General features: G+C 34.7%; 1 protein-coding gene across 2 annotated transcripts in view; it reads right to left on the bottom strand.

The window, feature by feature from the left end:
- Ryk (receptor like tyrosine kinase) overlaps positions 1 to 24,471 on the bottom strand; it is an 87,000-nt gene that overhangs the window by 23,032 nt on the left and 39,497 nt on the right. Inside the window, exons 3-9 of one of the 2 annotated variants that reach the window (XM_027933740.2) lie at positions 23,772 to 23,871; positions 21,734 to 21,868; positions 19,412 to 19,465; positions 15,213 to 15,357; positions 10,523 to 10,623; positions 7,388 to 7,522; positions 4,619 to 4,705 (exon numbers count right to left, since the gene is read on the bottom strand). In XM_027933740.2, coding sequence (XP_027789541.2) covers positions 4,619 to 4,705; positions 7,388 to 7,522; positions 10,523 to 10,623; positions 15,213 to 15,357; positions 19,412 to 19,465; positions 21,734 to 21,868; positions 23,772 to 23,871 — 757 coding nt within the window. The remainder of the gene's footprint in view (positions 1 to 4,618; positions 4,706 to 7,387; positions 7,523 to 10,522; positions 10,624 to 15,212; positions 15,358 to 19,411; positions 19,466 to 21,733; positions 21,869 to 23,771; positions 23,872 to 24,471) is intronic. The other variant, XM_027933741.2, reaches the window with a different exon arrangement.

Below are 24,471 nucleotides of genomic sequence, written 5' to 3'. Positions count from 1 at the left end.
GTTTGCACTCTGTGTATAAACTTACAAACCTACAACTACAGTAAAATAACCACCAAGAGTTCTGATTAGAGACTATAGTGTATTTTGTTATTTTCTTCTTCTTACCTCTTTCTGGTTAAAAACAAACAAAGCTAATATTAAATTAGTGAAAGAGTAAAATAATGATCAAATTAAGATAAGATTATTTCATTTTATTTTTAGCTTCTAAACTCATGGTTTTTGATCCAAAGTAGCAAGACAGAACTAAAACTGACTTTAAAATCCATGTCTTTGAAACAAAAGACATGACAATGCAATTCACCAATCATATTCAGTACTGGTTAAAGTAAAGCTTTCCTTCAGAAGAATTTTGAAGCGATCAAATGAATATTTGCACAAATCCATGAGGATTCTTTGTCTTATAGTACCACTATCTTAATAGTACAGAGGACTTTTGCTACCACTTGAAAAAAATATTTTCTTTAAATTTATAGTGTATTTCCACTATAAAACTGAAAATGAATTTGAACTTTTAAAAAAAGTTTTAAAATATCAAAACCAAATGACTACAATATATCCTTAAATACACTTCTAAAGAGGGCTGGGGTTGTGGCTCAGTGGTAGAGCACTTGCTCACATGTGTGAGGCACTGGGTTCAATTATCAGCACTGCATATAAATAAATGAATAAAATAAATGTCCATCAACAACTTAAATAAATAAATAAAACGCTTCCAAAGAAACCAATAACTAAGTTTTATGTGAACAATAAAAATATTTAAAGTTTCTGATCAATACAAGTCAAGATCCATACATTCTAGCCCCACCCAGTAAAATGTTGAACGTATCATAAAACCCAGTCCATTGAGCTCAGGCACTAGATTATCCTACTTTGACAGTAGAACTGTCAAAACAGATAACTCAAATTTCATTTGTTTCCAAACCTACCAGAATCTCACTTCTTTCCTCATTCCCTCCCATTACTTGTTATTAACATTCTCTTTCTAGATAACTTCTCTGAGTTAAGACCTAAGTAGGAATTGTAGAATGGGGACACAAAAAGCCAAGAACTTGAACCACTCTTTAGGAAAAGGAGCTTCCCACTAGTGTCTGCTGGAATAAACTCTAGTTGTCTAAACACTGCTTAAAAAGATCTTTTGAAAATGGTGGAATGCCCATGATGCTCTTTCTATAACCTAAATAATTTCTAATGAAATTATGGCCAGAACTATTGGGGCCTGGTGGGATCTTTTGATGACTGAAAATAAGTAATAATTGGAAAAAAGCCTACTTGGTAAGCATTTATTTACCTTCAACTGGCAAGATTCAAGTACACAAAAGGTTAATGTCAAGATGTCATTTTATATACTATTTTTTTAAGTCCTTAACTTTGATAAGCATGTTCAATTAAGCCAGGAATACATGCATTGAATAATTAAGAAAGTTTTAAAGTGGAAAAAAATAATTTTATCCATTTATTAAGAAGTCATTTTTTAGGGGTGGGAGGGAAAGGGAGGGAAAAGGGGAATAGCAAGGATAGTGGAAGGAGACGGTCATCATTATACAAAATACATGTATGAAAATGTGAATTTGGTGTCAACACACCTTATTTACAGAGACATGATAAAAAAAGAAATTTTGCAAAATATATATATATATATTTTTTTTTAAAGAGAGTGTGTGAGAGAGAGAGGGAGAAAGAGAGAATTTTTTAATATTTTATTTTTAAGTTTTCGGCGGACACAATATCTTTGTTTGTATGTGGTGCTGAGGATCGAACCCGGGCCGCACGCATGCCAGGCGAGCGTGCTACCGCTTGAGCCACATCCCCAGCCCCGCAAAATATATTGAATAAGCAATTATCAAAAAATTCTATGCTTTGTCTTAATGTCATTACAGTTTTTATTATTTTTCTATTATTCCACTTTGTCACACAGATGGAATTATTTTTCTGCATTAAAATTAAAACTCTAAATTGAAAAAAAAAAGTCATTTTTTATGAATTCCTTCTCCAGTCTTTTTGTTTTAAATAATAAATGGTCTATCTTCAAGATATATACATATAAAAAGGGTACTATTAAATCTACAGTTTAAAAATTACAAGGAAGCATAAATGATATTAAACATGACATTTCAAAAATTATAAAAATTTAGCAACTATTAAAAAAATACTGTCTTAATTCCAATGACCCCAACTTATTCATTTATTTCATGGAATTCAATTTCACAATTCCTATTATGTAAGATTCAAGCTTCCAATTTCAATCTCTGAAAATTTGCATTTGACTGTCCAGTGGGTCTCTGCACAAAATTATGAATTTTTAAAAAAGCTAATTTCCTGCTTATGCCTAAAGGAAAAGATTGGTATTCTCTTTAAAAACTTCATTTTTCCATTTCACACAGAATGTCTAATTGTACAGCATGTAACAAAGCATACAGATTTGTGAAGAACTTCGTTAGCTCCACGTAGCTTAAGTTAAAAAATAAAAATAACATCCAAAAGAATAAATCTCAGAGATAATCAAATGAAGTTATCTCTTTAACAATTTTGAGACAAGTACACTTCCTCTCCATCCCCTGTGCAAACTATGACGATATGCTGACTAAAGACTCACTGTGTTTTCTCTTATTTCTGTCCATCTGAGAGAACACAGTGTGGTGAGGCAGAAAAATAACAAAGTGACTACAACGCACACTTACACACACACTCTCTCTCTCTCTCTCTCTCTCTCTCTCTCTCACACACACACACACACACACACACACACACGGAAAAGAGAAATCTCATCTTGTAAAAGAGTCCTAATATCCACATTGTGCTTCTTTATTGTTTTCATTTCCTTTTCTCCCGCTTCCAACCTTAAATCAACCCAATTCTGTATAGAAACCCCTTTTTGTCAAGATAATTGTACTGTCATGTGTAACTAATTAAAACAAATTAAAAAAAAAAAAGAAAAAAGAAAGAAACCCCTTTTGTTAATTCAGGATTCATTCAGAACAAATAAATAATAGCTCAGTTCTGAATGGTCCACAGAATATTTAACAACCCTAGAAGAAATGTTAGAATTAAAAAGAAATGTTCCCTTAAAAAAAACAGGAAAACCAAAAATAATTGTTTTATTATACTATGGTTCAAATTTTACCTTTACAAAAAGGTAAGAACTATCCTTCAAATCTAGTTAGAAAGCCTATCAGGATTTAACTTAAATATAAACCTTTAATTGTGTTTTGGGGACTGGGAATGAGTGGGTTAACAAAAACAAATACTAAATGTTATAGTAAGTTAAACCATTTGTTTAAAAAAGATAAAAGGTGTGTATGTGTATGAGTGTGCTTATTTATCACAGCTTTAAACAAGCAATTTGCTAGATTATAGGCAATTAAATTCCAAAGATTTTTCTTCAAACCAAAAATATTTTTTTAGAAACAATCAACATAAACCCTTCATTCTTTCCAAGTATTCCTTTAATTTAGAAAGTTATTATAAATTAACTTTGTAAACCTCATAAAATTTTGTCACCTCCTACTCATAAAACTGAATAATTTAATTTTCCCCTCAACCTCCATAAAGTGATAAATCTGTTTTTTAGAAACTAGTATCCTGTCATTTCAACCTGTATCAGATACTGAGAGACACTGAGCACCTCATATGTTACCAAATTTTTCTTACTCTCAAAATGAGCAAGTAAGAGTTATCTGAGGATGTAGTTCAGTGGTAGAGAGCACTTGCCTAGCATGCATGAGGCCCTGTGTTGAATCCCCAGCACCACAGAAAATTAAAAATTAAAAAATTAAGTAAGTATTATTTAAGCTTTTACAAACATCAGATTTAAATAGTTAAAATTCTAACACTTAAAAAGTGTTGTTAACTTACCAGAATTAGGGAATAAGACATACACAAATAATATTATAGTGTTCTGATAGGAAATCTCTAGTTGAATAATTTATATAAACAAACAAAAAATTAGGCATCATATTTCAAAAAATAACCCTAAATAAGAATATGTGAAAATAGGTATTCTGTTCGTGAAAATATAAATTAGTGCTACATTTTAGAGCACAATCTGACAATATCTCTCAAAATTTTAAATGTATACACTCTTTGGTCCATCAATCCCAACTGTGGTTATACCTACAAAAGTATACCAAGAAATACATATACATATAGGAACAGACATTTTCTGGCACATTACATAGCATCCAAGAGAAAAGTGACAGATAAGGGGTAAAAGATAAACAGTGTCTACCATGTAGGGTGCTATGGGTCTGAAGGTAATAGTAATATTTTCTTTATAGACTTCAGTATTGGAAGAGGAAAAACTAATGACAATGTTTTCTAAGGAAATGAAAGCAAACAGTTTTAACCTAAGGAAAAAACAAAATTAGATATAATAACAATGAATTCAAGTGGATACAATATAACTAGAAATCAGAATAATATCTAATAAATGTTTAATATCTTAATTTGTAAGTCTTCTATTTTCTATACCTAACAACCCAAATCTCCTCAAAAGTTAGCCTCATATGAGCTAAATTAACATGGCCTAATTTAAAAGGTCCAGCACACACTGAGAAACAGAATTTTGCTGGCATGAGCCATACCAGAAATAGTATGGAAATAGTACAATAAAAAACCCTACCTTTAACTGTTTTTACAAACGTTGGTTTTTCTTTATTTGGATCTTTTTCATCTACTAAAATCCCATGGAAAATACGCCCAAAAGTACCTAAGAGGAAAAATAATAATTAATGCGATTATACAAAAACCTCATAACCTTACAGTAGAAAAACTTTCTGGCAAGGTAAACATGACAAGGGTATGTATCATTAACATTACTTCAGCCCAGAGTAAAAAGGCCCAAATTGTTGGTATCTAATGGCTATTAAAGTTCTTCATAACCTTAACTGACTTTTTGGAAACACTACATTTACACTAAATATATGAGAAACTTTTTTTTCTGAATTATCCTAAATAAACTAATACCATAGCCAGGAGCACTGGAGTTCAGTAATGGGGCATCAATTCAGACACTTGAGTTTCTAGGTCACCTCAGAGCAGTGTCAAAAGGAGAAAAATGGACTCTCTTCTCTGCTGCTGCAGTGCTAAAAAATGTAGGAAGGCCAGGGGTACAAAGTCCTAGATTTAGACAATCCTGGGTTCTAATCTTTCTACCACTCTCTACTTCAGTCTCAGACAAGTCACTTGCCCTCTCAGATCATTAGTATAAAAGTGTTCCTAAAAACTTTATGGTAAAAAGAGAAGAAGTTATGACCTTTGGGTTAATCATTTTACTCAATGGTTAAAAATAAACTATGAAAATCCATAGATTTTTTTTATTAGTAATTTCCTACCTACTAATCAAAAAAAAGTTTCCTAATAAGGAAATGATCATTGAAAATTGGTCTCGTGTCACTCTTTTCCATAAGAAAATGTTTCTCTTTCTTACTTTCACAAATAAAAAGAAATGCCTGTGGGGCTGGGGTTGTGGCTCAGTGATAGAGCACTTGCCTCACATACATGAAGCACTGGGTTTGATCCTCAGCATCACATAAAAAAATAAATAAAATGAAGATATTGTATCCATCTAAAACTAAAATAAAATTGAAAAAAAAGAAAGAAAGAAATGCCTGTAAATAGCTTCACCTTACTGCAGATACTACACATACTTGTGGGCTTTAAAGCCTTTCACCATTAAGTGCTGAAGCTGTTGGTGCCCATCTAGATCATGTCTTACTGTAGCCCAGAGACACAGAGTAACTTGGATGCTCAAGGTAAGAAAAAAAAAAAAAAAAAAAATCTTTGGATAATCTTTATTCAAACCAATTTGCTTAGAGGTGAGTAAATACTTTCAAACATTTCCGTCAATACACCCTCAGAGGTAACACCTTGACCTGCCAGAATCTTCCTCACAAAGGTCTGCCCTTCTATCCCCACTCAAGCTGACCTTGCTTGATTGAGCTTTGCTCTCTCAAGGGAACACTGCAGAAATTCATACTCCGTCTTCTCTTCCTCAAACCTAGTTCCATTTTAAATATTCCCAAACATGGGTTTACAGGCTTAGAAACAAAACCATTATGGATGTGGGAACATGCACGAAAGTATATCTGAACATATATCACTCTACCACAAGGCCACAGGGATTCATATTGCCATCAGCTTGTCCCCTCATAGCCCTGTCAGTCTGGGTGTTATCTTTTTAATTTTTCTCAATGTGACAGATGAAAAATGGCATGTAACTGTTGTTTGATTTGTATTTATCAGATTTCCAGTGAACCTGATCACTTTTTAAAATGTTAATTTTAAAAATTGGCCTTGTTTTCTTTTCTGAAATAAACAGTTTTAAGACAAATTATTACAGCCCTGAAAACATCAAGGAAAACATTACTTAATTCCAAATTTCCTCTTTTTCTCAAATTTATACCACCATAATAGATGACTTATTCTATCCTGTTTAGAGACCCAAAGAAACTGCAAACATTATCATTTAGTCACTGGTCTAATTCCTGTGTCTTTAAGAAACACTATCTGGTCTATTAACTGCCTTTAGGCAACAGGTAAATCTAAAAACTAGTTATGTTTAGAAAGACAACCATATGAAGTGGCATTTATACACTGAAAAGCAGGCACCCCCATATCTGCTCCTATTAATTACCATTTGCCATTGGGGGCAGCTTAACCCTTCACTTTGCTGTGACTAGCCTACAAGTATTCAGCCAAAAGATGAATACAGAAGGTCTTACATGCTCGCAAAACTTTTTGAACTGAATTACAGTGGGAGTGAAAAGAAAGTAATTCTCTTCAGCAACATGAAAAGCTCAATGCAATATTTTATTATTAATTTCTGCTTTCATCTTTCAGCATCTTTATAACCAATTCCCTGAAAACTCAAAAAAGAAAGCAAGGCTAGCAAGAGGGGAAGGAAACAATATTACTACCTATCAAATACTATTATGTGCTAATTCATGTAATATATATCATTTCATCTAATCTTCATAACTAGTCTAAGAGTTATGAAGACTACTATTTATACAACTATGTAATCTAAATTTACAGAAGAGGAAACTGGAGATCTAAGACATTAAGTAATTAATTGGTCACACGTATAATATATCCTGGAACTGGAATATGAAATCTAATTTCAAAGCCCAATTCCATTTGCTAGAACCTCCATACTATTTGTCAGAGAGAAATGTCTTAAAATATTTTCAAAGAGACCTGCTAGGTAATGATCATTTTAAATAAGAACAAAACAGAAAATACACCTTAAAGGTAATGAACACTTATGTATGCTTTATTATACCTGAAAATCTAAAGTAGTAAAGCTATATAAGACATAATAAAAAACCTAAGAAACAGGAAAATAAAAACCATTTTTCAAAAAAAAAACAGATTTTAAAATAATAAATACCTTCTTGGAGTACATCTTTTAGGGTTATCCTCTCCCTGGATATTGCTATATCCTTCACCTTGGCTTTGGCCTCTAAAAGAGTGACACTTCTCAGGTCGTTCTTCTCTATCCTCAAGGTAGGATAACCTGAGGAGCCAACAAAGCCAAACCAAGCAATATAAATACCCTTATTAAGGTATTGGGGTCAAATAGTTTAGTTAAAACCTTAGGACTCAAGTCACAGGAATGAATGAATGCGAGATTCATAAAAGAAAACAGGCACATATGTGAATTACTTATGAAAGGCACACCAACTTGTAAAGAAATGCTTTCTCACCTACCACAATTCTACCCCCAAATGTTAAAATATATAATTAAAATAAGAAACACCAGAAATAATATTACAATTACTTCAAATGTCTGTCAGTCAAATGAAACAAGCTTTGACTTATAGAATCTCATTTAATCCCTTTTATGGACAGTTCTTCTCCCAAAGGATTTTTTAATATACTCATATAGCAAAAGAACATTTCAAATAAAGAGAAACATCTTTTCTAACAAGATGCATTATCAATTTAATGACTCTGGTATTCCCACAGCCTGATGATACCAGGGTGAAGTTCAAACCTGTTCTCATTTATCCTGAATACAATGAGTAAAAACAAAATTTACAGCTACAAATTGAAGTTTTCACTCCCAAAAAAAAAAATGTTAGAAAAAAAAGCAGATCCTGTGTTAGCCAGTAGAAACTGCAATAGCATCTCTAATGATTTATCAACTTTGGCAAAACTCCTCTAAAACCCCTCTAAAAAAAACTAATGAACCAATGATCATCAATTGCCACCAGAAGAACTGCATGAAAGGCTCTGGGGAACTTTATAATGGATATAGACTGACAATACCTGAGACCACTGATCACCAGTTTGAGGGCAGTATGTCCAGATGTGTGAGCATAGGTGTGTCAGTGTATATTTAATCCTGCCTCAAATTCTTAGTTTCTTGAATATGTGGTCTGTTATATTGTTTTCTGGAGAAATTTCTCAGTCATTCTGTCTTTAAATGCTTTTCTGCCTCCTTTTTATTCATAAAACAAATATATTTCTATTGACCTTTTATAAAGTATTTTGTTTTAGTACACATAATAAATTACCTAGCTCCTTAAGGTAATGTGCACTATTAAACACAAGTGTCCTATTAACAACAATTTTCTAAAATATATAATTGAATTTCCATTATTCTTACTTAAAAGGCTCATTTAGCACTTATCATCAGTGAATTATCTATTCTTAAGGTCATATCCACAATTAAGAATCAACTCTAAGCAAAGCTTGCCATCTAACCATTAAGGGATGCCTCTTCTGAATAGCACTATACATCTAGCACTGTATTTCCTAAGAAGCTTATATTTCTTTTGTTGACAGTAGGGTTTCTGTTATGGTTTCTGTTAAATTTCTTTTAATCTAGACAAATATATTCTAAAAAAAATTGGGGGGAGGGCACTGTCTACTGAAAAAGGTGGGCCAATTATCCTGGAGAATATCTGGAATCTACTTCTTCAAGTATCAAATAATTTGTTCCTTAACCCTAAATTTCCTATAAACTACAAGTCAATTCTATAGCCTTAATTAAGTCCAGGTTAACTTTTAGGATTTAGGGAAGACAAGAATATTCCAAGGGTGGCACACCATCTCCTGCTATACAAAATTATCTGATTGTCTCATTCTTAGTAATATTGTTTTCAGTGGATTGAGGTGGTGACCTGATCCCTCAATTTTAAAAATTTCTCCCTTTGTTTTAGAGTTTTAATCACTGATGAGCTTTCTGAATCAAATATATTGTTAGGGGTTGCAAATGTGATTTTCTAATCCTATCATTCCTTCTGCATTTATCAGTGGGAAATCTCCTGTAAAGAAGCCTTTTTTCCTCATCAACCAGCACCACCTGGTGACCCTGAAACACAGTTCATGCAGCCAACTGTCAGAGTAAGATATTACTGGAGCTTCAATTACCTCTCATTATGAACCATTTTTTAAAAAGCATTATAAATTTATAGATTTTTACACAATTTATTTTTCAATCCTGTTGTCTCTTTGATGTTCAAATGGTTCCATCTTTGGCCAATGAGAGCTCTTTGAGTCTTCAGCAGCTTTCTTGATATCTGGCTCAGCAACATGTCCCAGGTTCATCTTATTTGTTTCCTGACCTAGACCTGGAGTCAGCCGCTTCTTCAAAGAATTCTGGTTATTTTTAATTGGAAACAGTATCGCAAGACCACAACAGGGTACGGTGGAGGGCAGATAATCTTATCAAGGTATAAATACCAGCCACTAAAGAAGACAGCTAATTGCCTACAAGATCCTACTTTATCAATGGCACTTCTGAGTCATAACTAGACAGGTGGCTCTCTGGCCCACTCTTTATCTTGATGATTATGTTGTTATTTATTTCCTTGTTAACCATTCCTCATTTTGTCTTATACTCTAAGAATGACTATTTTATTCCATATTATGTACATATATCATAACATTACACTATATTTAATATTTACAAGAATTTCAACAATTTTTTAAAATTACTTTCCCCAAAACACCTACATGTTAAAGTGTGTGAAACTTTTATCAAAATATTGTTCATAAAAATGAAATTAGATCCCATGCTCTCAACTCCCAATGGTACCTATCTGCCTATTAAAATTAGAAAATAATGCATAGCTCAATGGTGGAGTGCATGAATGTGCCAGGTACTGGCCCAACAACAAAAACAATGTAAAGTCTTTACATGGCCCATAAGAACATCGAATAATTCATTAAAATCCAAAGGTTTTCTCTGTATACAGCTGAATAACTTATTCCACATAAATATTTAAACAACTTCCTTCTTAATTTCTATAGAGTTGATTTAACTATGGAAAGTTCCCCAAAGCAAAACTAATTCTAGCAATTAATTTAACTTTATTTTTTAATACTCCAATTTTAGAAAGTTTTATTCAATGCTCTAGAAAGCAAAGGTTGAAAATTGTATCTAATTTTATACAAGGTAGACACTATGTGCATAGCATGGTACACGTGTCCCTCAAGTATATTAATCATGAAGAACTACTGATAGACAGACTACAGGAAACTTTGGAAACAGCTTTAGAATTATATTAACTCTTACTGGTGATAGGTGTTGCATTGTTGGGTGTGTCAGCTCTCAGATACTGAGTCGTCTGCGTGGATGGCTGAGACAGCCCTTGGGAACTACTGCTGGCACTGATGCTAGAAATCATTTTAAAAAGAGAAATATTTGACAAGTCAGCTTCAATAAATTTATTTTTCATACATACAATATGCATGTAGCATTATAACCAGCCTAAAATCCTGATGACAATCATAATACACATAAATCTCTATAACATATTCCATATTGAAATTTTAATCTGCCTCACAATGTAAAGCTCTATTTTTTTTCTTTCATTTCTACCTCCAAACTCATTGAGCAGGTTACTCTTACTAAAATTATTCAGAAATGTGGGTACTAGTTCTCAAGCAGTAGTCCTGAACCTCACACAAGGATACATTAGAGAACTATGGCTCATCTTGCAAGAAAAGAGCCCATGCCATTCAAGTAAATTGCTTCTTAGGAGAGGAGTAGAAAGACAGGTTTATTTTAGTGATGGTCCCAAATCAAACAGCCTAGAGATAAGGGAATATCAAACCAAACAAAATATGCCAACATCATCAAAGCTTGGGATGGAAGATCAAATCTGGCTCATATTTACATGAATGTGAACAAACACATGAATGTTTATTTGTTTCTGCTATTCCCCAATCCCACTCTTTTAGATGTTATGGAAGTTCCCAAAAATTTCTAGAACCTGAAATATTATATTACTCCATATTCTCTAAATAAGACAGAAGATCTAGAAGAAGTAGGCTCAAATAATTGCTAATCGTGTTTGAGACTACAAATTAATGGTTTCCGAGCATGTCCTTTTGTCTTTTCAGTGTAAAGCAACTTGTCCCAGGTCACCCCTGGGCATACTCTAGTCTCAATATCCTTGTAATTCTGCAGCAGTGCAAAAGTGAAGCACAGAAATTAAGAATGAAGAGTGAAACCAGATGGCAGGATAGGCCTTACAAATCTGAGCTATAGAATCAGTAGAGCCCCAACAAAAGCTCCAACCTTCCTAAGCTAACTCTCTACACAAAAGCTCTGTATTTTCAAAATCTGGTAATTAAAAAAATACATGACAAAGGGCTGCCACATAATCTGCAACTTTTATACATGAATTTGTATCTTATCAATTCTGAGAGCTTTTATGTACGTCTGAAAAATGAAAATATATAACACCCACACGATGAGCACTGTAAGCACCTAAGTAGTTTTTTTAATCACCAATAATACAGTCTACTATTATCTGCTATTATAACTAAAATACTCCTGAAAAGTCACAGAGTAAAAATGAAGATAGGAATGTCCCCCAATAAACATTTAGAGCACATCTACAAGCCATTTTGCTCAGCACACCGTGTATTGAAAATGCCTGTCTGCCTAGTGAAATCCCCCTTAGTATGCCTTCCCTTGAGATGCCCGTCATTTCAGATTATCTGCTTCTTCCTTGGGGCTACAGTTAGCCCTGTTTTCCCAGCACCTTTGCTGAAAATACTTAGCAACTCTGAGAATATAATAAGGATTCACAAGGCCATCATCCATTCAGAGTTCTGTAAGAGTTTTTAAGGCTGGAGCTTATTCCAGAATTGGTCTATATGAGTTTATACATGCAGTGGGTTTGGTGCAGTGCAGTAAACAAATGGGGCATATACCTTGAAATCACAACTGCCAGTACAACCAATACTAACTGCATGACTTAGGCAAACTATTAGATCCTCCTGGAGCCTCAAATCCTCATGGATAAAAGGATTGCTAAAAGGATTACAAGAGGCCTTCAGACATACATTTCATATTATTACTGTTTTTATTATTATGGATATTATGCATCCTCATTCCTTAGAATGATAAAGGCATGTGTTTTCCAGTTCTAAGTACTACTAAAGGATAAAACCAGAAATCAAAGTTGTTAGAAATCCAGTATTCAGTAACAGGGAGAGAAGAAAAGCACTGCCATCCTCAAATAAATGACTTACCCATAAAATGGAATTAAGAAAACCTATCTCATTGGACTTTTGTGAAGCTAAAATTTATGTATGTTAAAGCACAGTATATTACCTGCAACCAATAATGATGGTTGAATAAATGAACAACCCCTTTTTCCCCATAAACTGACCAGTAGGTGGCACTCCTGTGCCACTTTAGAATCTCTGAGAGGCTTGTGAGCACAGTCAGAGAGTTATGGGTTTATCAGTCAATTTTTTGTATGCTTGACAGATGTTAAATGGAAAGGGAGGACCAAACAAGCAATAAGCAAAGCACTTTACTAAGTGGATGAAAAACTTTCTTTGGGACCCAAGACTTACTGTTACAAGAGAAGCAAGGAGCAGTTTAGAGACCTACCCCTGACATCTGTTAAAGTTCAGACCTTTACAACTGCATCAAAGCAGGTGGAAAATGAGATGAAAATGCATATTTGCTTATATTTAATAGTTTAATACCAGTCTTGATAAATTTAATTTTCACCAGCAAATTAATTTGTAAATATTGTGGCGATATTAACTCTGTTCTAAAACAAAGCTAAGACTTTAGGCAAATATCAAGATTTTCTTTCAAAACACTTATTACAATTTGTACTTTTCTGTTATTTTTCTGTATAATTTGCTTATTTATTTATTTATTCAATAATTATTTAATAAGTATCTACTATATGCCAGGCTACTGTGCTGGGTGTTGGCAATACAGCAGTGAACACAACAAAGCTTCCTACCCTACATTCCAGCAGGGAATGTTCAACGTCTGTCTCTCCAAGAAGGAGACAATATAAACTCTACAGGGACAGGAAAGTACCTGTTTACTCATCAGCCAGTGCCTGGTGCAATGAGTCCCAAGTAGGCCCAATTAAGCCCCAATGAGAGTTCAGAAAACACTAAGTCAACCAACCAATGACAAAGAAAAGTATACTTTCATGAAACAGAAAAACATAAGCCAGACATGAGCTTCCAACATGAGCATGTGATGTGCACTGAAAATGCAAAGAATTATTAGTATAACAAAATGGCTATTTAGTGACTGGTAAATCCACTTAACATCGTCTCTCAAAGTCCTATATAAAATGTTAGTTACTTCAATTGATTCCTAATGCATGTTTTCCCCTCTGTAAAATCTAAATCTAAGCTTCAAAACCACATGTACACAAAACATTCTGAAACACATCACTTGTGTACTTCCCTCTTATTCTCTTTTCTTTCTCCATTCAAGAAAGCAAAGTAAGGGCTGGGGTTGTGGCTCAGAGGGAGAGCGCTCGCCTAGAATGTGTGAGGCCCTGGGTTTGATCCTAAGTACCACATAAAAATAAAATAACTATATTGTGTCTACCTATAACTAAAAAATAAATATTAAAAAAAAGAAAGAAAGAAAGAAAAGTAACACAATGGAGACAGAGAGTACAGACTCCAGTCAGCTCCCTGGTCCCTTAGGTTCTTATTTATGCCAGGAATGTGCTTACTAAATGTAAGACTTATCCCACTATATGTAAGACACTGTGTTAAGACAGGGGATTCAGCAATCAGAAAGGCAGTCTTCCCTCTTATTTGTAGAGGGCTTATATTCTAGTACAAAGGATAAGAAAAGTACATAAAACTTACATGAGGAAAAGATACAGCAACTGCCATAGGTGAGAGAGGGGAATGGATGGTAGAAAGGCTTATAAAAGATTTCATGAAAAAGATGGCAATGGAGCTGGAATTAAAGAATGGAGGGTCTGGACTGGACTGCACAAATACAAGGAGCCCTTCAAAAGTCCTGAAGGGCAAGGTGCAGGGCAAACTGAGGAACAGTGCAAGAAAGGACACAGTAAGAAGAAGAGGAAAAGTTTAAAGGTCCAAAGCCCAGTCATGAAGCCGGAATATCTTAAGTCAGAACCTGGAAATCAATGAGGAAGAAAAAGAGAACTGTGGATTGTGAAATAAGCCTGTTTACCATTCCATCTTTATCTCTCACTCTGTCCTGACTATTAAGTCCTCCTCCTTGTCATCTATGACTCACGCAGGCTGGAGCAAGTACTTTTGTATTCTCACACTATATTATTCACATCACAATCATCAAATTTATTCTTTTATAATAATGGGTTAATGTCAAAGCTCAAATCCTTGACACCATCATTAATTTTTATATTCCCAACACTTCGCATAACATATAACTAAGTGCACCACAAACTGGCTTAACAACAGAATCATCCAGGAAGCTTTAGGAAAAATACTGATGCCCAGACACTACCCCAGACCAAGTGCATCAGAATCTCTGGAAGGAGGACTTAAATACTGGTTTAATTCAAAAGATTCCCCATGACTCTGGTTAAAATCACAGCAGACATTCGGTAAGTGTGTCTTCGATAGACAGATGGATGGAGAATGATGGAGAGAGGAACTACAAGAAAGAAACAGGGCATTTTATTTAAGGCAAAAGGAATCTGGAGTGGAATCATGCTACTGGGGATGGGGAAAAGCATATTTGATCTCTACTCTTCCCCAGCAAGAAATAAACTGTGATTTCTGACTTCAGAAAAATAAAAAGATAAAAAATAAAATCAGAAAACATCACAAAGACAGTGATTAGAACATCTTGGTTTTTCTTTGGCTAGGGCTTGATCATCTTCCCTCCCTCCCCTTTACCAGTGTGCTTAAGTGTGTGGGGCTCTTACACAAATGCAAGTAACTGCTTTTATTTTTCTCCTTTCCCAAAATATATACAATACCTGTCATCCAGTTCAATCCTTTTCATACTATGAAGGTGCAAAACAGCTAGTATTATTGCTACAAGAAATATTACTGCACAACAAACCCCTACGCTGATATAAAACACACGCGTAGAAGTGGTTGGAGCTGCATGTACAGGATCATCTGAAATAAAAATGAAAAGCACATTAAGCTTTTTAAAATCAATGTAACTGATTGCTCTGAGATCCAATATGCACAATGAGTAATCTATTATTTGTATATTTCCATTTCATGTGTTTGTTCTTTGATAAGATCAGTTACCAGTAGTGGGTTAGTATAAGTTTACATCTAACTAAAGTGTACCAAGAGTCAAAAAAACCTTGCTAAGAGATTATTCTAAAGAAACAAAGAAGAGTCAAAATTTTGGCTAATGGCATTACTTGGATAATGGTGCCTTTACAAACATAAAAAGAAGCAGGCTGGGAGAAGTGAGAATCAGGAGGTTTGTACTGTCCTAGTTAGAGTACCTAATACATCTATGTGGCAACGTCAAATTGACACACATTTTTTTTCTTTCTTTGTTGTAGTTTTTAAGAGATTTCAAATACAACTTCTGGCTAATAAGTACACTAGTCACAATTGGTACACATAAAATATACCAGGTCATAAAATATACCATAGTGCTGAGAGAATTTTCTGTAGTGATGGAACTGTTCTGAAGTGTGCTCTCCAACATACTAGCCATTGGCCACCTGTGGCTATGTGGCATTAAAATGTAGCTACTAGAACAACTAAGGAACTGAAGTCTCAATTTTATTTCATTTTAAGTAATTTAAAGTTAAAAAGTCACATATGGTTAGTAGCTGCCATGCTGGAGAGCACGGTTCCTTTGGGAGTAATAGAAATTATTTTGCTTTTCTGTTTTTAAAGACTCTTGATTAAATAAAACTATATTCAGTTTTATATTGTTTTAACAAGAGAAACATAAAGAAGGCTCAGCAATAGGAAAAATAATCTAATAACAGATATTGTATACAGAGGCAAACTGAAAAAAAATACACAGAGACAAACATACATGCATTATGGGCACCAAAGGTGAAGGCATATGAACAAGAAAAACTGGAGATTTGTGTAAGTTTTGATGATGAGTGCTCATGTCATAATTCTACTAAATAAAACCCAGGGGATCTGGAGTTTATCTTAAATGAGATGGGAAATCACTGCAAAGTTTCAAGCAAAGGAATGATACAAAAATTGATGACTGCATGCTGGATGAAAAATGCTGTTTACAGGGGCAAGAGCAGGTGCAGGAAACAAGTTAGAAGGTTACTAGAGAATTCTAAGAGACAGCAGAGGCTTGGCCCAGAGTCACAGTGAAGATGAGAAGTGAACAGATTGGGAAGCAGAGTCAAAAGACCTTGCTAAGAGATTATATTAAAGAAACAAAGAAGGGCTGGGGATATGGCTCAAGTGGTAGCGTGCTCGCCTGGCATGCGTGCGGCCCGGGTTCGATCCTCAGCACCACATACAAACAATGATGCAGTGTCCGCCGATAACTAAAAAATAAATATTAAAAAAAAAAAAAAAAGAAAAGAAACAAAGAAGAGTCCAAGTTTTGGCTAATGGCATTACTTGGATAATGGTGACTTTAAAAACATAAAAAGAAGCAGGTTGGGAGAAGTGAGAATCAAGAGATTTGTACTGTCCTAGTTAAGTTACCTAATACATCTGTGTGGCAACGTCAAATTGAGACACATACAAGTATAGAGTTCTGGGATAGGACAAAGATAAAATTTATAGCTTTTAAAAACAGAAATAAGGGAAACAAAAGTGCTTTCAAAAATTTTAACTTTGTTGGGGGTGGGGGTGTTTCCAGGGACTAAACCCAATGGTACTTAATAGCTGAGCCACATCCCCAGCCCTTTTTTAAAAAATTTTGAGACAAGGTCTCACTAAGTTGCTTAGCACTTCCATAAGTTGCTGGGGCTGGCTTTGAACTTGCAATCCTCCTGCCTCAGCCTCCTGAGCTGCAGGGATTACAGGCATGCACCACTGCAGCCTAGCTTAACTTTAAATCAACAAATCAAAACTCCAAACAGATTAATGCAATAGTACCAAATGGCTTCTAGGACAACTGGTCATGGCTGTAGTCTGAGTGAAAGTATAACTCCCCTCAAGAACTTCTGTATGCCACAGAAGGGCTGTTCAGTTTTGAGACCTGCAGCATGTGCTGGCAGTGCTATCCAAACTCTGCCTGGGGCACAGCAGAGGACATGGCTCTACTGGGCAGATTCATCCACACACTTCTTGCTCTACCTCCAATTTTCCAGGCTCCCATAGGCACTGTTCTCATCCCCACACTTTGACACTTCACCTTTAACCACCCTGTTACCCTTCAGGTCTCCTGTCACTTTCCCCACTAAGATGTCCCTCAGAGGAAGTTATGTGCCCCTCCTTGGAGTTCCCAAAGGTCTCGGTGCTCACCTTACCACAGAGCCCACCATAGGATGGGGATATTACCGCTGCCTACTGCAATACAGTAAGCATTTAAGGGCAGGGTCTGTTTTGCTCACAGTATAATCCTCTACCTCAGTCACACAACCAAGTACATCTTAGCTTCTCAGTAAACGTTTAATGGATGAATTATGTAAGATGCAAATGAAGATGAGAATGCGCAAGGAAGACACAGACATTCAGAAACAGGTCAAGAAGATGCAATACTGCTTATCATAAGAAGTAACATCCTACCTGCATAAAAGAAATGGGTAAAATAACTCAAATCTTAAAAGTAAACTTTGGAAGCAGTAACATTTTTTTTTTTTAAATGTTTTCTCTCTTCTCGGAGATGAATTCAAATGAAATATTCTTGAAACATTCTAATGGGTAGACAAATCTCATATTTTACCTTAGAAAAAGATCTACTTTAGAACATTCAGATACCCCATGCATCCTGAGATGATAAAAAGATGAAACAGCAAGTAACACACAACCACCCATGAACTATTCTTGCCAGAAGAGTTCATCCTGAACCTAGTCACACATAAAACCTAACTACCAGTTGTAAAAAAGAGAAAAAAATATACACCAGGAAACTCTATAAGACAGGAGGTGTTTTCTGACAAATATAAAATACGTATCAACAAAACACAGTATGTATAGTCTTCATCTGGATCCTGACTCAGGAAAAAATTACAAAGAGATAATTTTTGGTCTAGCATATGTGAAGCACTGTGATCAATCCCCCTACCAAGCGAGAGAGAGAGAGAGACAGAGACACAGACACACTTCTTAATTGGAACATGGACTATTAGAAGACATCAAGGAATTAACTTTTTCATGTGATAAATTAAAATGAGTAAGTCATTTGGGTTTGGGGGTTTATTTTTTAAAGACCTTTTTTAAGAGACCTACACTAAAGTATTTATTAGTAAAATGATATGATACCTATGATGTGCTTTTAAAAAACTCTAACCAATAAATTAAAAAAAAAAAAAAAAACTCTAACCCATCCCTAGGAATAAGTGATCAAAGGCAGGACACTAACAAAATGTTGACCATTATTAAAACTGGGTGGTGGGCACACAGGTTCATCAGCGCATACCCTGAACTTTTGTATATTTGAAATTTTCCACTTAAAATTTTTTAAAGACTACTTTCATGGAAAAAAAAATCTAGTACCCTTTAAAGATATTTCCATTAACACCACCTCAGGAAAAATAAGACTTAATGAGGTGTCTATATCAGAAAAAAGGGAAATAAAAATAAACAAACTTATAGCATCTAAACAAAACCAATACCGACAATAAAACTCTACATTAAGTCTCTGCTGTGGGTTTAAATAATGCACTATCCTTAAGCCTGCACTTTTACTTGGATGGAATTAGCTATAGTTCAGGTCTAGGCCACACATCATATCTTCCAATCATGTCCTAATAGATAAAGAACTTAGATATATTTTCACATACATTCTTTAATTATAACCACTTGAAAAGACACAATATAAATTCTTCCTTCTAAACGCTTTTTGGCTAACTTGTATAAAATATGTATGAATTTGCTTCTCAAAATATTCAATATTCTAGTAGTTTCATTTAACCTTTATAAACATCAGCAAAATAAATAGCAATATTAATTTGACAAACTTTTGGGAACTCATAAGGCTTCGTACAATCATGTTCATTTGCAATCAACAATTTTTCACCCCGATAATGAGAAAAAATAACACAGTAACACTTACAAATAGTTCTGCTAGTGTTTTTGTCCAATGCTGAAGTTTTTACTTCTTCAAGTTCTGAAGGTGGAGATAAAACATAGTTTAGAGATTCTTTATTTTCCATGTAATCCTTAAATACTTTAAGATTTTCTGAATTTCCTCAACAGTTTTGTGCTCTATCAAAACACTGCCTGTACTAAGTAAAAAGGGGTATTTATTGCAAAATAATGAATACTTTAGTATTTGATAATCATCATTACAGTCATCAATCAAAAAGTCTATATCAGTGTTACATATACACTCTCAATGAAAAGTGATTTCTATGGTCAAGAAGCTTGGCCACATCCTATATTGTCTCTATGGGGGTTCATAGAGCACATTAGCAGAACATAGAGGCTCTAAGGACTCTTGGAGTAACAAAATTTGAGAAATACATTACTACCACCTCCATATGATAAAGGAACTTTTCTAGGGAGTAACACCTATACCACATCAGGATCACATAATAAGTAATACTCATGAACATGAATCGGATAGTTGGAGTGGCCAAAAGAATGAACACCAAATAACACAGTGGTATTATATTAAATTTAAAATAGAGTAGAAAATTATGCCCATATGGAATTTTAATGTTAATTTTCATGTATACATTAAATAAAATGGAGAAGGTACAGGATCATTCTGAATATTAGTTGATCATTAACCTTAGCTGATACTGGCAGTGGTGGGATCCACAGACCACACCACTTTCAGCCATCATTCTGTCTTTAAAAGGAACAGATGAATCGCTATGATAGAGTCACTGCATACCTACCTGGGGATCAGGAACTGGATGTTCAACATCCTACTACCTAGCTATGTAAACCTAGGTGGCCTCTCTAAGGCCCAGCTTCCTCATATCAATTATATAATGACCAGTTTAGACTGGAAAGTCTATAGTCCCCTTTGACTGTAAAATTGCATGAATGTAGGTACATTACAACTGAATATATTAACATTAAAACTAAAGATGGTTTTTTATTTCAAAAATGTCTATTTTAATGCAGTACAACTTTTTTATTGGAATGCATCTTAAAATCAGCCATTATAACCCACTTGCTAGTTTCAGATGTTTTAAAACACTTAGTACTAATTTCATAGGAAATTTGATAATAGGCAATGTAACAAAGAGATTAAAAGCACAGGTGTGCCTCCTAGCTGTACCACTTAGCTGTCTGATGTTGACAAGTTAGTCAAATTCTCTGACTCCCAGCTTCCTCTTCTAAAAGTGGAAGTAATAGGAGAACAAATTGCCTAGGGCTGTTTTAAGGATTAAATGGGTTGGATATAATATAAAGCAAGTGAGACACAGTAAGTATTCAGTAGTTTAGATATTATCTTAGATGCTAACCAACTGTGACCCTGAAAATTCAGGTCACTTTACCTTTTTGTAGCTTATAGTGAGTGGGTTAGACTAGATAAAATTTAAGGACAACTCTTTGATCTATGACCTAGCATGCTGGAACTCTCATATTTACTATAATTTTGTGTGTGTGGGTGTGTGTGGGGGTGATATTAGGTATTGAACCAAGTGGCACTCTATCACTGAGCTACAGCCTCAGCCCTTTATTTTGTTATTGTTTTTTATTTTGATACAGTATCTCATGAAGTTGGCCCAGGATGGTATGGTTTTAAATTTGCAACGTCCTGCCTCAGCTTCCCAGGTAGCTGGATTACAGAGTTGTACCACCCTACTGTAATTTCCTGAATAACAGCTAATATAATTCAAAATCAAAACTACTAACATTTATTAAGTACCCACATTCAATATTATATGTATTAGGCTACCTTTAAATAACCTTTTTATTTAAAAAAAATCCTCTGAAATAGGTATTATTTCCATTTTGCAGATGCAAAAACTGAACCTTAGAAAGGTTAAGTAACTTATCCCAAATTCCTAAAAGAACAGAGCTGTCATTATAATCCAGGTCTATCTAAGTTCAGAGCATTGCTTATACATAAAAGTACATTGTAAAGGAAAGAAGTAACACTCAGCTACTAGGAGGCTCCTGTCAGACTGATCTTATTTCTTGACCTCTTCAGACACTTGAATACTATTTCACATTCCTAATGGAAATACCCTTCTGACAAAAGATTCTGAGAAAGCAAGGTAGGGCCTAAATGAGATCCTAGCTACAAATTATCTGGGGATTATCTCAGAATTTCATATCTATTAGTATACTTTCTTTTCTCATTTGCAACTAAAATTAAGACTTGGTCATAATTAAATGTGTACAAAGACAACAAAGTTTCTCATTGACCTTTTCACATATACATAAAATACATTTTGTTAAATAAATTCCTTACTTTTGTAGCACATTTTCCTTCGTTTAAAATTTAAGACTGTAAAATTTTTTGAAGAATTTACTGTCAAGTTGAGCTGCATTAGTATCATAACTTCAGAATCTACTTTGCCAGTGCAGGAAAGCTCGACCCGAAACACTGTTTAAAGAAATAAAATAAACTATTTTAACTGTCTTAAGAAAAATAAGAAAGAAAAAAAAAATCAACATTCTAGAATTGTATTTTTGCTGCAATAAAACAAAAATAACACATTTTTAAATAAATTAAATAGAAACTTTCAGACCATCACAGTTCCAAGACATTATTTCATTCATTCTTTAAAAAAAAAAAAAAAAAAAAGTTAATGCTGAAGAACAAATCAAGACACAAATGAAGAGATAATTATTTTTAACTTTTGTTCATGGAGGAGTTTTTTTGTTTTGTTTTGTTTTTTGGTACTGGGGACTAAACCCAGGGGCGCTTAACCACTGAGCCATGTCCCTATCCCTTTTTATTTTATATTTTGAGACAGGGTCTCACTAAGTTGCTTAGGGCCTTGTTAATTTGCTGAGGTTGGCCTGGAACTTGTGATCCTCCTGCCTCCCACTGGGATTACAGATGTGCACCGCTGTCCCAGCTCATGATTTATAAATTCTGCTATTTGAATACACAAAAACTACAGAATCTTAAGGCAAACCCTGCTGACTTTATCATTCACATCAACACCAGAAACAACAAAAATTACATGATAAAAAGTAAAGACAACTCAGTACCAAAATGTAATTATGTACTCCTTCTAATGAAAACATCAAATATAAACCTATACAGAAATCTGATAAGTTCTCAACTGTGAATTAAAAAGATCACTTTTCTAAATAGCAATTGCTCCCCAACCCTTGTGCTAGGGATTGAACTTGGGGCCTCAGGCATGACAGGCAAGTACTCTGCCACTGAGCTACATCCTAAGCTCTAGAAACTGGCTTTAACCAATTATTGTAATGATGGGATAACAGACTTTAGTACATCTTTTTTTTTTTTAATCTTTCAGCTTAAGATTTTTTTCCTATAAATTTAGAATATATCCTTCTTCCATCTAAAAGAATATACCATAAATTCAAGCATTTTGAAATTTCTTTACAGACCTATAAAAGTTAACCAGCCTTCCTGTGCTTAGATTAATGTATGTCATTAATCACAGTAAGATGGCCAAAAAAAGTTTCACAACACTGCTGTAGCCAATACTTTCAATTTTTTAATATTTCCATTTTCTTAAAACCTCACATCTTCAAGAGCCTTTCTAAGAAGTTACCTCAAAAGCAGTTACATTGGTATGAGTAAGACACATTTTTGATTCATTCAGCTGAGAGTATTTAGCATCTATCCTGCACCAGCTGTCATGCTAGGCACCTAGGAACTGTTAGATACTATAAGCAGTTCAAGACCAATTGAATGTAAGGTTCTATGGTAAGGGAGAACAGAAGAAAAACTCAACAGTTGGAGAGAAGGAGGCAGAAAAAGAACAGTGCAGATTTTGAGTCTTGTAGAAGTAGAAGCAGGGGGGGAAAAGGAAATGATGGTTTAAGGCTTGGCAATAAGGATGGAAAACTGTATGTAAATGCTGGAATGCCTGGGCAAGTGCAGCAGGCAGGGGCAGAGGACAAACAATCCAGGACACAAGCTGGGGAGTCTGGAATGTATTTGTTTGATGGGAGCAGGTAGCATTGAGGGCTTGACAATATGTGATCAGATGTGAGCATGCAATGACCATCCAGGCCACAGTGTGAGATGTGAGCATTAAACAAAGAAGCAAGACCAGACATGTGGGGGCCAGTGCCAGCAATTCAGAAAAAGAGGGAAGATCTGAGTACAGACAGCTCTAGAAGGATGGAAAAGAGGGAACAACTTAAGAACACAGTGGAAAAAAAGTACTCACAAAATGTGCTTTCAAAGTACTTATATGTGCTACATTTATCAAACTAAGACACACTATATACATCAGTAAAATGACTTTGGGGGATGTGGGACATGGCAGAATACTAAGCAGCCTTTGAGACTTACTGACCTGATAAAGTGCGTGGAACTTCCCCTTGAGCAGAAATGTTGACCTGGGGCATGTCCATAGCCACGAAATTGTCTACTTGGAATCCCAGCTTATACTCAACCTGTAAATGGAAAGAAACAAACACACTAGACCTATGATAACAGAAAGGACATCAATAGCTTGATTTCATTAATTAGCTTATTAATCAATGCATGAGCTTTTCATATGTACAAAGAATCCAACTATCAAAAAAATCTAAATAGTCAGAAGCAGTCCTAGGAATTTTCAATTAGATAAATATTCAACCCAATCAGTCACCTCTATCTGATGTCCAGAATAGTATCCCCAAAATCCTTTCCCCTAAACCCTACAATCTAGGATTCAGAAATCCTTCTGAAGACTATGTAGTCATCAACAGAGAACTCCTGGAGAGCAAGATATGAAGAACCAAGGAGTGGAGACATATGATTTACAGATCATAACTATTTTCCAACACCTGGTCTAGTTGATACAAGTCAAGCTCTGAGGGCCTCTATGTGCCTGGTGGATGGAGGTCTGTTCTGCACACACACTCACCTAACAGATTCCAAGGCATGGCATTCTCATGGAATATCTAAGCCATATTCTCTAGTACAGCTTTTCCCTCTGCTGTAGTTTAGATGTTGCATGTCCACCAAAGGCCCATGTTTTAAAGGTCTGGTTCCCAGGGTAGCACTATTGG

Source organism: Marmota flaviventris, chromosome 8, assembly GCF_047511675.1.
Source record: "Marmota flaviventris isolate mMarFla1 chromosome 8, mMarFla1.hap1, whole genome shotgun sequence".
NCBI classification, from domain to species: Eukaryota; Metazoa; Chordata; class Mammalia; order Rodentia; family Sciuridae; genus Marmota; species Marmota flaviventris.
The sequence above is the reverse complement of the archived record's forward strand: the minus strand, read 5'-3'. Positions and strand labels throughout refer to the sequence as shown.